The sequence below is a fragment of the Callorhinus ursinus genome, unplaced genomic scaffold (genome assembly GCF_003265705.2).
Source record: "Callorhinus ursinus isolate GAN/ISIS: 27379988/994484 unplaced genomic scaffold, GSC_fseal_2.0 scaffold11, whole genome shotgun sequence".
Taxonomy (NCBI): Eukaryota; Metazoa; Chordata; class Mammalia; order Carnivora; family Otariidae; genus Callorhinus; species Callorhinus ursinus.
Genome location: NW_027397073.1, coordinates 23,941,177 through 23,952,789, shown reverse-complemented (window position 1 = coordinate 23,952,789; position 11,613 = coordinate 23,941,177). Strand labels below are relative to the sequence as shown.

The 11,613-nt window shown below is 54.2% G+C and overlaps 1 protein-coding gene across 3 annotated transcripts in view; it reads right to left on the bottom strand.

The window, feature by feature from the left end:
• MYO5B (myosin VB) overlaps window positions 1-11,613 on the bottom strand; it is a 345,264-nt gene that overhangs the window by 11,576 nt on the left and 322,075 nt on the right. For all 3 annotated transcript variants that reach the window (XM_025886612.2, XM_073898217.1, XM_073898218.1), the window contains 6 exons: window positions 8,922-9,120; window positions 8,567-8,660; window positions 6,321-6,464; window positions 3,878-4,029; window positions 2,182-2,271; window positions 273-423 (listed from right to left, as the gene is read on the bottom strand). In XM_025886612.2, the coding sequence (XP_025742397.2) occupies window positions 273-423; window positions 2,182-2,271; window positions 3,878-4,029; window positions 6,321-6,464; window positions 8,567-8,660; window positions 8,922-9,120 (830 nt within the window). The remainder of the gene's footprint in view (window positions 1-272; window positions 424-2,181; window positions 2,272-3,877; window positions 4,030-6,320; window positions 6,465-8,566; window positions 8,661-8,921; window positions 9,121-11,613) is intronic.

Below are 11,613 nucleotides of genomic sequence, written 5' to 3'. Positions count from 1 at the left end.
TTTTTCCAAGAATAAAGTATACATATGGGCATGAGGGTTATATTGGTTCACTGTATATGCATTTATACCTGTTTTGAATGTGTATTTATTACCTATGGAAGATTTCATAGCTCTTCCTGAGCACACAGCTCACACCTCCTTGCTGCCTTCAGTGGGAAGGTTCTGGTTTCCTGGAGGCCACACCTAACATACTGGCTTCCCTGAAAGCAGGCAGTGCTCACCATCGTTTCTGGCCCTACAACAAGCACTGGAGATCTCCTGCGCCAGCTTACCTATCATAGGCTGCAACACACCCTCGGCGATTTTAATGAGTTGCTGGTAGATCTGGATGGAAAGGTCACTCAGCACCTGACGGTATTCAGTGAGGTCAAAGTTCTTAAGACAGTGCTCGTTCTGCTTGGCAGTATTCTGAGTCATGAAGCCCTGCAGAGAGAGAGGGTGCTTTACGGAGGCTCAGTGGTCTGCCGGGCTCAGCAGGACTTCCGGGCCTCCGTCACGTTCATGACACCCTATCTGTGGGGCTCCACCAGGCTCTGTTAATATGATGTTCCACAAGAGCCTGTCAGTTCCTTGAGGCCTCAGTGATGGCCCTTGAACTTGAAAGCAGAGCAAAAGCTCAGCATGACAGAGAAGTCGGAGGAGCTGCTTGATTTAAAAAGCCTAAATCATTTGGTCCACATCGTGGGCCGGTGATTTTCCTAGAGCAGCAAACCGAGGTTGGTAGCCGGTCCAGGGAAAGAGAGATCCATCCTGATTCTCTGTCCCATTACCCTAACAGGCCAGGTTACTTTACAATGTGAAATGCACAGCCACTAAGGGAGCAGGTAGGACCCTGGGTCAGATTATGCTTTTATAATGAGAAGTTTTACATAGATTCTATTGTTGGGTATCAGAATTAATAGACAAACGGAAATGATTTCACTGCTACAGTGCCCTGTCCTCTTTGCTTTCTATACTAACAAGAGGAAATAACTTTGTTAAGAGAATTGCTAATATCGAAAGGATTCATGTGACCAACATCCCTTTGTGTTCAGAGGCCAAGGTAAACCAAGAGCAGCCAAAAAAAAAAAAAAAAAAAAAAAAAAAATCAATGTCTTCAAAAGGGCGACCATCCCCAGCAAAGCCTCTCAAACCAGGTCATATTACAAAGCATTTTTTCATAAAAACTAAAAAGCAGGTGAAAGAGGGAATCATTGTGACAGCTAAGATACATATTTTTCTCCCTCTTTATTCAGACTACACAGATCTGGCTGGACTGTGCTTCGGGTCTTAGGCCCCCCAATGTGTTATTCTCAATAAAAGTGAAAAAGGAAGTGGAGAGAGGAAAAGTCGAGGCAACTCCCAGGGGCCTGGGAGTGGTGTCTGGGGTGAGGTGGGATTCTTACTGGAGCGAGGACATGCCCTGTGTCACCGAGCCACCGGGCTGAATGCAGAGCATGGGCACAGTTCTTTCAGGGACCAGTGCTGGGAATGGTGGGTTCCAGACGAAGCTGGGCCCTCGAGGTCCAGAGGGGAATAGGAAATAATGCAGTCAGTTGCACTGCAGGTCGAGGAATCAAATTTGGTTAGAAGTATGAAGCTGGGCCTTAAAGGTCAAGGTATACAAATGTCGTTTGATCATGTTGTGCCTCTTCTTGGTGTCTGCCTTAAAACAGACAAACGACTTGGCTGGCTTAGGAGACAGTCTTATGCGCGAGACAACTGACCAAGCCTTCTTCAGGCGTTCACGGAAATGGCGTTCTTCCACGACTGCTTCTGAAATTTAAGGTCACAAGGCTCTCCCTGGAGAGTCCCGGGGGCTCTTGGATGAAGGATGGCTCATGTAAACTCATTTCCCCACCAATTCTACTTACATGATTCTGGGTGCTTTCTGGGGCTCCTGGGGTTGTACTGTGGCCTGTTTGTCCCTGCTTCTAGCTACCAGGTAGAAGAAGTCGTGCCCAGAGCCCGAGGTCCCAGAGGGCGCTCCACAGACCTTGCATCCTCTCCTCAGGGTAGAAGGAAGCACATTTGGACAGAGCAGGGCTGCCTTCCAGGACACCCCCCCCCTCTGAGCTGAGATCTGCCCTGAAGCAGAACACACACTGCTGTGTCCCAGGAAATGAGGATCTGACGGAGGACTTGCAGCACTTCCGTGGTTTTTAAGAGCCCTTTGCGGGTTGGGCTTATGCTAGCACTCACCTCATCCCCGCTATACTGCTTCAAACAATGCAGGAGGCGGCAGGTATTAGACAACCAGAACGAGGTCATCTCGAAGTCCTCATTGTGCTTCTGTGACAAGGAAAAGGCACCCCTCGTTACGAGTAGTGGCTCCCATCTGGTTACATACCCACCTGGTACCTCTCTTGCCAGGTCTCCAAAATTACTCAGCATACCCCAGGCAGGCATGATGCCCAGCATGAAGACGAGACCCACTGTCCAGGGGCCGCGTTACCATCCCTTCACTCCCGGGAGGGGCACAGCGACCCCCACCCCGGTTCCCTGACCGGCGGCGCACACCTGGGCAGCCCCGGGCTGTAGGCTAACCCCCGGGCAGCTGGCCCTGGGAAGGCTCTGAACTACCAGTGATCCAACCTAAGAGACATGAAGAGCACGCCAGTGAAACATTCTGGTAACCCATTGATCTAGAGACCGGATGTCCAGTGGTTTCAACCCTCTGGGAAAAGACCCTAAACCATAACGTGGTGAGAGAGGTGGTCACACAGCCCAGAGAACGACGACACGGTTTCTGTCGTCAGGCCAGTGACAGCACGGGGCCCATTTGGTCAATAAAACTGTCCCTGTTTCAATGTCAGAGGCAGGAGCTTCGATGACAATAAAACAGGGGGGTCGAACAGAAAGTGATGGGTAGGGCTGGGCATGCTAGTGGAGCCCGGGGACTCGGGAAAGTTTCCCTGAGGCAGTGACCTCTCAAGTCAGCCCTCGACGGGCCCAGACTGGCACAAGCCCCCGGACAGAGCTTGGGTTAGGAGACTCAGACCTGAGAGTCACCAGCAGGTCTCTTTGGAGCCGGGACTGGATGAAATTGGGCAGGAGGTGCAGTTACTGAGAAAAAGCTGGGATGAAGCTAGAAGCTACAGGCTGGCGTGACATTCCCAGAAGGGAGAGGGGGGCAGGCGATAGCGGCTCGGAAGGTCTCGGGATCGGTCTGGACTCTGTGCTTTTGAGGATGGCTTGCATCCCGAAGTGGCAGTGTGTATAACGGAGGGCAGTCTCCGAGAGCAGTGCTACTTGGGGCTTGGGCCTGTGGGGAGGAACAAATCTCTCTTATGGAGGGCTGATCTCCCTCAAAAATCTTAGCTCTCATCATAGCTTCTTTGTGGCCCGGCACCCCCTCCCTGTGGGCCAGCCTCTTACTGCATTGGCTGTCACTACACTGGTAAGGGGCCTAGTGCCTTTAGGTGGAGTTGCCCCAGTGCCCTGTAAGCAGCCCTGTCTCGGCCCGGGCCTCCTCACTTCAGAAGCTAATAAATGTCTACACCCTTCCCTGGGCCAGCACCCTGCTTGGGCAGCAGGCAGCCAGCTCCTTGGAAAGGCCTGGGAGAAGACCTATATTCAGGTTGTGCTCCTGAATGTCATTGCAGGGCAGGCAGGGTCAGCCCACCCTCGAGTGAGGCACAATGTCCTCCTAGCCCCTCTGGTCAAGGGTTTTTGAAACCACTAGGGCTCCCTGGAGGAGGCCGGATGGCAACACTGGATTTCTGGGCGTCCCGCCATTTCTGAGCCTGAGCATCCCGGCTCCATTGGCAAGCTGCACTTCTATCATCCACCTTCAGAGCTGGAGAGGTGAGGAGAGCCTAGACAGAGCCCAGCTATGGGGAGGTGTGGGCTTCCGTCCATCTGCCGCCAACCACCACCTCCAGCGCTGGGCACCTACCTTCAGGACTTTCTTAATGCCGTTGATGGTGGAGGTCAGCAAGGAGTGCACCTTGAGGTCATCGTTGACGTAATCGGCGTGCCTGATGCACATGTAGAGGACGTAAGCAGGAAGGCAGGGCACGGTGCCTGCCAGCGTCTGTGGCTTCAGCTCTGACAGCAACAAGCAGCAAGAGTTAGATTCCAGCAGATGCTTGGGGCTCTGAGAAGCCTGCTCTGAAATATTTTTCTTTCTTTTTTTGTTTTTAACGATTTTATTTATTTTTTAAAGATTTATTTATTTTGAGAGAGTGAGAAAGAGAGAGAGTACATGAGAGCTGGGAGGGTCAGAGGGAGAAGCAGGCCCCTTGCCGAGCAGGGAGCCCAATACGGGACTCGATCCCGGGACTCCAGGATCATGACCTGAGCTGAAGGCAGTTTCTTAACCAACGGAGCCACCCAGGCGCCCCAAAGATTTTATTTATTTGAGGGAAAGAGTGAGTGAGAGCGGCACAAACTGGGGAAGAGGCAGCGGGAGAAGCAGACTCCCTGTGGAGCAGGGAGCCGACACAGGACTCGAACCCAGGACCCTGGGATCATGACCTCAGCCGAAGGCAGACGCTTAACCGACGGAGCCACCCAGTCGTCCCTGAAATACAAATATTTTCCTGAAGCTCCTCTAAGAATAACCTCTCATGGGGGGGGGGCTGGAGGAGGGGTAGGGGAGCAGCTGTCAGGGACACACAGACAGCTTCTGCCCCCGAGGACTAGTTTCAGAAACTAGTTAAGTCCCAAATGACAAAAACACATTCCTAATAGTTTGGACTAGAACAATAAAACAGGCTCCTAATGCCTGGTCCTTACAACAAGAAGGAAAGGAGCCCACGGGTAGCTCCCTGCCCAGGCCCCCACACAGAGGGCACCGCCCTTGGCGCCGAGAGCAGGGGCCTGGGGCCAGCTGCAGGGGGGAGCACCCTGCAGCCCACAGCAGCGCTTCCTGCTGCGGGCACAGCGGGTTCTTCCGCAGCCGACTGCAAGAGCAGGTTCCGGGAGAACCTGGCAAACGACACATTCCCAAAGACAGCCCATGTCCCTGGGCCGCAGGGACCTTTAGCCCACTTAACTGTCAGTCTGGAAACTGTGAACCTGGCGCAGCTGCCCAGACAGCCTCGGAGCCAGGAACAGATCAAGTAGGCTGCTGAGTGGCCACAGGCGGCCCCCACCCCCCGAGTGCCACGGCCCGACGCCATCTCCTCAGCCTCTCCACTGACTGGGGGCCTGACCCACGTACAGCCTGCCAACAGCCTGTCCTGTCTTGGAATGTCCTATCGTGATCTGAGTCCTGCTTCCCATAGACTCTACACTTGGTCTACATTTCTGTATTCTCCACAGCACCTAGCCCGTGCTGGGGACCTAGGAGCAGGTCAGATAAGAGTCTTGGCATTCATTTGGCTGACGAGAGGGAAGGGGACTGGTGCAGCGCGCAGGCAGCCTAGCGGGAGATGGCCTCATCTGGGGCCGCCTGAGCAGGGACAGTGGGAAGGAGCCACCTGTTTGGCACAAGCAGCCTCATTAGTTTTTGATTCTACTGTTGGGCACTTTGAGTTTCATTCACCAGAGATGAAAGGCTCATTCCTAGCAGAGTTAGAGTAAGATGCAGCCTGTCGAAGGAAGAGAGGACTTCCGTCAAACTGCTGGACAACTCTAGGGGGAATTAACCTTTATAAACAGAGCCAAAATACTGTTACTGAAAATACCCAAAGCAAAGAACAGAAGCAAAATCTGCCCTAGGCTGGAGCCACCCCCATGCTTCTGTAGTGCTCGGCCGTCAGCGAGGTGCTCAGCAGGGTGGGACCTTGGCAAACTCCCATTTCTCTAAAATAACGTTTACCTCTTAGTTGACATTCCAATGCCCCCGCGAAAGCGACCACTTCTTCACATTCGTCACATCGAGAAGGGTCTGTGGCTTTAGCACAGCACTTTCTCCTGTTCTACTTCCCATCTGTTGTACTGCCCACATCCCTATTTTACAGGACACCTCAGGCTCCAAGTCATGGAGCTCGTGGCTCAGGGGCCAGAGGACCAGGCTGCCCAAGAGTCTTCCTTTTTTCATCCAAAACTCTCCCCTCCAAGCCTCCTCCCCCTACTCTGTGGGCAGCTGCTGCACTGGGCTGGGCACACGGCAGAAAGGCAGGCATGGGGAAGCCGGACGGAGCAGGGGCTAGTGCGGAAAGCCACTCCCAAGAGCCTGGTAGGCTGTCCCCACAGCATCAGCATCGGCCTGGAGCTGGTTGGAAATGCAGCCGCGTGGAGGGAGGGGGATGGAGGGAGGTGGGGGTGGTGCAGATGGGGGATGCAGAGTGGGAAGTGGGTTATGCTGGGCTGGCCGTGGAGTGGGGGGGAAGAGGAGCGTGGGGGGGGAAGGGGGGGGGGGGGGGGGGTGGGATGACACAGAGGTTCCTGACCTGTCACGAGGTTCCGAATGAGAAGGGCTTCGTCTTCCTTGTGGTACTCCAGCATGCCCTGGAAGTCCTTCTCCTTCCGCTGGACGGTGACCTGCCTGTTGAGCTCATGGCGCCTCCGCTCACTCTGGGCCAGGGCCTGGGCAGCTGGGCCAGAAAGAGACAGGGAGCATGAACAGAGACCTCCAGCCTGTAGGCCTAAGACGTAGGGATGCCTTAGGTCAGTGGCGTTTGTTCGGGTCTGGGGACCCAGCGTTCTGGGTTCTCCGAGCTCCCACACCCCTTATGTGGTCTGTCCCTGCAGCCCAGACCACGCTCCAAGTGTGACCCAAGGAGCTTAGCACCAGGCACTGGAGGCCCCACAGGACAAGCATAGGGGAAACCCCACCAGGCAGGGAGACCAGAGAAAACTTGGGAAGGACATAAGGCACAGGAGGCACAACCCATCCCGCCAGGCCGCTGTTTCTCTCCATCCAGCTGTAAGAAACGGGGCTACCATCTGTCTGAGAGGACGTCAGGGCCCTGGCCCCAGGCCCGCCTGACCCAGTTCCCTGTGTATGGCCACAGGGCAGCTGCCGTGACAGCTGCAGGACAACCTCAGGTGGGCAAGGCCCGGGCACCATCTCTGACCCACGGACGTGGAGCGGGACGGTGCCAGCAGGAGAGGAAGAAAGTGTCCAGCTCCCAGAGGCAGATCAAGGAGCAGGGCTGCTAAATGCAGTGTTTGCAATGATGTAAGCTAATTGTTCAAGAGGCATTTTGGTGCTGTGGCTGGGGGTACAAAGGCCGTGTCACCCCTCGCTCACGACTTCCGTTGGCCTGACACTATGGGACAGGGTGGTGGGCATCTGCAGGGCTATCCCCAAGCATGTCCGAGGGCCTGCTACCTACAGGGCACTGTTCTAAGCATGGCAGCAGATGAGATGGAGTAGCCAACTACGGATCCACCAGTCCAGCTAAGGAGACACATCTATACATTTAACTGGAAGCACATGTTACAGCACAAGTTGGCCAGGTGCTGAGTCCTGAGCGTGGAGCGTGGGTGGTGATGAGGCTGGACAGACAGATTGGTGGAGCTCTTCAGGGAGGAGAAGGGCTGAAGCGCAGGCAGGACCTTAACAACCAGGTGGGGAGGAGCTGGTCCCCAACCTCACCAGGCCCCAGGTCCTACAAGGCTCCACGTGGCACAAGGAGAGGAGCGGGGAAAGGAAGCACCCCGAGGCAGGTGTGTGCTGCAGGGGAGGCTCTGTGTGGGGGCGGGGTGAGCTGGAGGGGAGCAGAGGGAGAGGGGGAGCATCGCATTCCATGGGGAAAGAGGAGGTGACTGGACACACAGCAGCAGGGGCACAAGTGGGGAACTGGGAGGCCCCTGCAGTCATGGGGGGACTAGGGGGGAGGGGCAGGCACAGAAGCACTCAAGGAGAGCAAACAATAGGTCTTCAAGACTGAACGAAAGAGAGAAGGCTGAAGCCTGAGCAACCAGGAGAATGAGAACTCAACGAGAACAGAGAGATTCAGGGATGGAGAGGGCCGAACAGAACAGATAGCCCTGGCCTCCCAGAGCTTTCTCCTGCGTTCAGGGCAGCAGGTGGGCATAATCAGGTGATTAAACAAATGACACCTGTGTTGGGCGCTGTGCCCAGAGGCACCTGGTATGCCAGGTGGCATGTGCCAAGAAGGGCTGGGGACTGACGGATTTATAGCAAGGAGTCAGAGAAAGAACATTCTGGATGTTTCTGGAAGGAAATTTAAATCTGCCTGATCTCTCTGGGCCAGATTCCAGTTTGGAAACTTAATCACAAGACCGACCCTTCTCCTTCCTGACTAAGCGTCCCATGGAGTGAGGCCCCTGTGATTGGGGTCTGTGTGTCATGTAGCATTCTTTCCACGCCAAAAAGCTTTGCCTCCCAGGTTTAAGCCCCTTGAGGGCAGGGCCACAGGCCCATTGTCTCAGTGCAGAGCTCAGAGTAAGCACCCAAACACCTGCTGAATATACCTATCTTAGTCCAGATTCTGGCCAAGTGAGAATGTGTGAGTTCGTGGGGGCTGACTTAGTCTATCCCACGGCTGGACTGGGAACAGGCACCCAAGAATGGGTGAAGCAGGAAGAGTCGGCAGAGGGAAGCGGGCAGTCTGTTCCCGTCTGTCCCTCGTGACTGAGCCTACAGGTGCCTCACACCCCCCCCCCCACCCCCCCCCCCCCCCCCCCCCCCCACAACACACACACACCCCCCCCCCCCCACACACACCTTCCAGGTCCTGGACCTTCTTCATGTAAATCTTCAGTTGTTTCTTGAGCTTCCTCTCATTCTTTTCCAGCTTTTCTACCAGTTCTTTGAGGTCCTAAAATCAGAAGGAAGCAGTGTGAGAACAGACAACCCGTCCTGGAGGGCAGGGGGTAGAATCCTGGGGCCCAGCATGGCCCCCGGGGTAGCCGCCAACCCCAGTCCTAAACCCTTGCTGATGGGTGGTTTCTAGGTTCTCTGTTCCTGCTGTAGGGCCAAGGATGCAAACCTTGCCTATTTAGCTAAAGGCTACCGCTGGCCCCATCTTTTTCCAGAACACGACTTTCCAGGGTGGGATCTGCTGGGTGACATCACTCACCAGGTTCTCATTGGTCAGCCGGGAGATCTCCTGCTGGACCCCAAACTCCACCTGGGCCTCCGGGGAGAGGAGCAGTGTCTGACAGAAGGTGTGCTGTTGCTTGTCTAGCTCCTCCTTCAGGGCTTCCACCTGCGCCTTGAGACCCTCCACCTCCTCCTCGTGCTCGCGGCTCTGAGCCTGCAGCTGTGCCTCCAGCAACCTGCAGCGGGGCAAGGGGGGCGGGTGACCGTGGGGCTCGGGTCGGCGCCCCACGTGAGGGGCCACGGACGGACACGGGACGGGGCAGCAGCCAAGCACACAGCGGCAGCGATTGCACGAACCCAACAGGGGAAGGACGCCGAGGGGAACGGACTGGCAAGCAGGCCAGCTTGTCCTCTCCGAGGACGGGAAGCGCGGAGGGACCGAACGCACACCCCTGGGCTGAGGCTTTTTTCTTGACACTCCCTCCCCTATGCCGTTCCTCGTCCTGTGCAGGCGACTGGTTTGGGATTGAGAGATTGTCTCCGTGTCAAAATGTCATCTGCAGACATTTCTCACAGCATCGTTTACATAAAAGTATCCACATCTGCCCAAATCTCACAAGAATCTCAAGACAAAACCCTAGTAGACTGAACCATATTGCCTGCATATTTTCCCTATAGATCATCTGCACGTTTTATAAAAGCAAAACATTAGCTCCTCCCTTTTTCTCTTCACCACCCCCACTTTTATCTGTGGCCATAAATATATAATTTTTTCTCTAGTCAAGACAGAAATGAAGACTCTCGGTGGATGATCTAGGGAAGGTTTAAGATCAGCTGATGTCATGACCAGAAGCAGAAAGCCCTTGAGAAGATCTGGGGGAGGTTGGAGAGAAGTCTCAGAAGACTCTGAGTCTGAAAGTTCCCCCCGGCGATTCTGGGAGACACCTGTTCCGTCCATCATGAGAGAAGGCAAAGGATTAGTGAAGCTTCCTAAGCAGCTTCCTCCTCCTCAGGAAGTATTAATGTGAACTAGGTGCTACCTTCTTGGGTTCAAGAGCAAATGTTCTGATTCAGGGCAGTAAACAATCACATGAAAGAAAGGTAGGAGGTTCTGGACAAAAGGTACGTCAAAAGCTGTCTGACATGATCCACATGCTTGAAAATTCACCCCGGTCTCTCCCAGGGATGCCAAGATGGTGACCAGAGCTTAGCACCCACGTATTCCACAGCTCAGTCAGCTCCATAGTGGCATGGGGTGCAATGCCCGGCTCCCAGGAGCTTCTCAACAGATTCATACAAGTGAAGAAATGATGGAGGAATGACTGATTCACCTGCTCGCCACAGGCAGCATCAACTGAAAGCGCTAATAACATGAGGATTGTGGAGAAGAGTTCTATAATTAAATCAGCATTTTAGAGGACATAGGATAGAGAGCATCCACTCTTACCTACAATATACTCAAAGCATCACAAGTTATAAACCTATCAAGAAAGAATAGAAATCCCTAGGTTCTAGGGACTCTCCCCCAAGATTCGGTTCCCGATTTGTGCTGTGAGTTTGTGCCCACAGCTTTCTTATTCTCCACACAGACTGTAGTTGGGTGGCTTAGCCCAGGGTTCTGGGCAAGATCCGAGAATCCCTGGCCAAGCACCAGGCTAGCCACCTCCTCTGAGGCCAAGAGTTCTAAGGCTTCAGCCAGTGACAGAGCTGGTTCTAGAAGCCAGGTCTCCCAATGCATAGGTCTGCGCTTTCAGTTTTGTTATTGTATTCATTAAAAAAAAAAAAAAAATCCAATCTGGCGATATAGAGCCACAAGGAATCACCTGGTTTTACACATACGCTCTTCCCTCCAATAAAACAAACTTCTCAATGGGGCAGATCTTACTGAATAGCCATTATAACAGAAATATCAGCTCATATTGATTCTGCACTATGTGCCAGGCATGTACAAAATGCTTCACCTGTGTTAACCCTATTCCTTGTAATGACTCCATGAGGCAGGTCCCATTCTGATCCACATGAGACCAGCAAGGGAAGAGACGGGGGTCACCTTGCTCACAGGCAGTGGGGCCACATAGCAACCCAGAGCCAGGAGACACACTGTCTCAAAAACCAGCTGATCTGAACGTTCTTTTCCCAAGAACTGATTCTCATTGCTGTAACGGGACCTCCAGCAGGTCATCAGCAGGCAACGCTCCGGAGGTACTATGTGAGGGCATCGGGTTTCTGCCTGGCCCTACCACCACCAGGCTGAGGGAGCTGGGCCAGCATGGACTCACCTCAGCTTCCTCTTCTGGGACACAAGCCTGCGGACCACCGCCCCATCAGTTGCTGGGAGGCCCAAATGTGCCAAGCTATGCCACAGCCCTGAAGAGCCACACGCAGGCAGCCAACGTGGGACAGAACCATCACGTTGTGCGTGTCTAACTTCCCTGCTAAACTGCTCAGCCACAGCTCAAGGCCAGTGGCTTCTGGATTCAGATTCTGGTATCAAATGGAACAGGATTCAAGTTCTGGATCTTCCACTGAAGCAGCAAGTTCCTTAAATCCTGCAAGCATCAGTGTCCTGACCCCAGGGAGGTTCCCCTGAGCCATCAGCTGCTGTTGCCTGGACCCCCACAAGCAGCCTCGCCGCCTCATCCACACGGAGCCTGGACACAGCGCGCCAGCAGGGTGACCCCTGTGAATCGCGCCCCGGCCTCCACTCCAGCTGAGAAACAGGTAAGCGT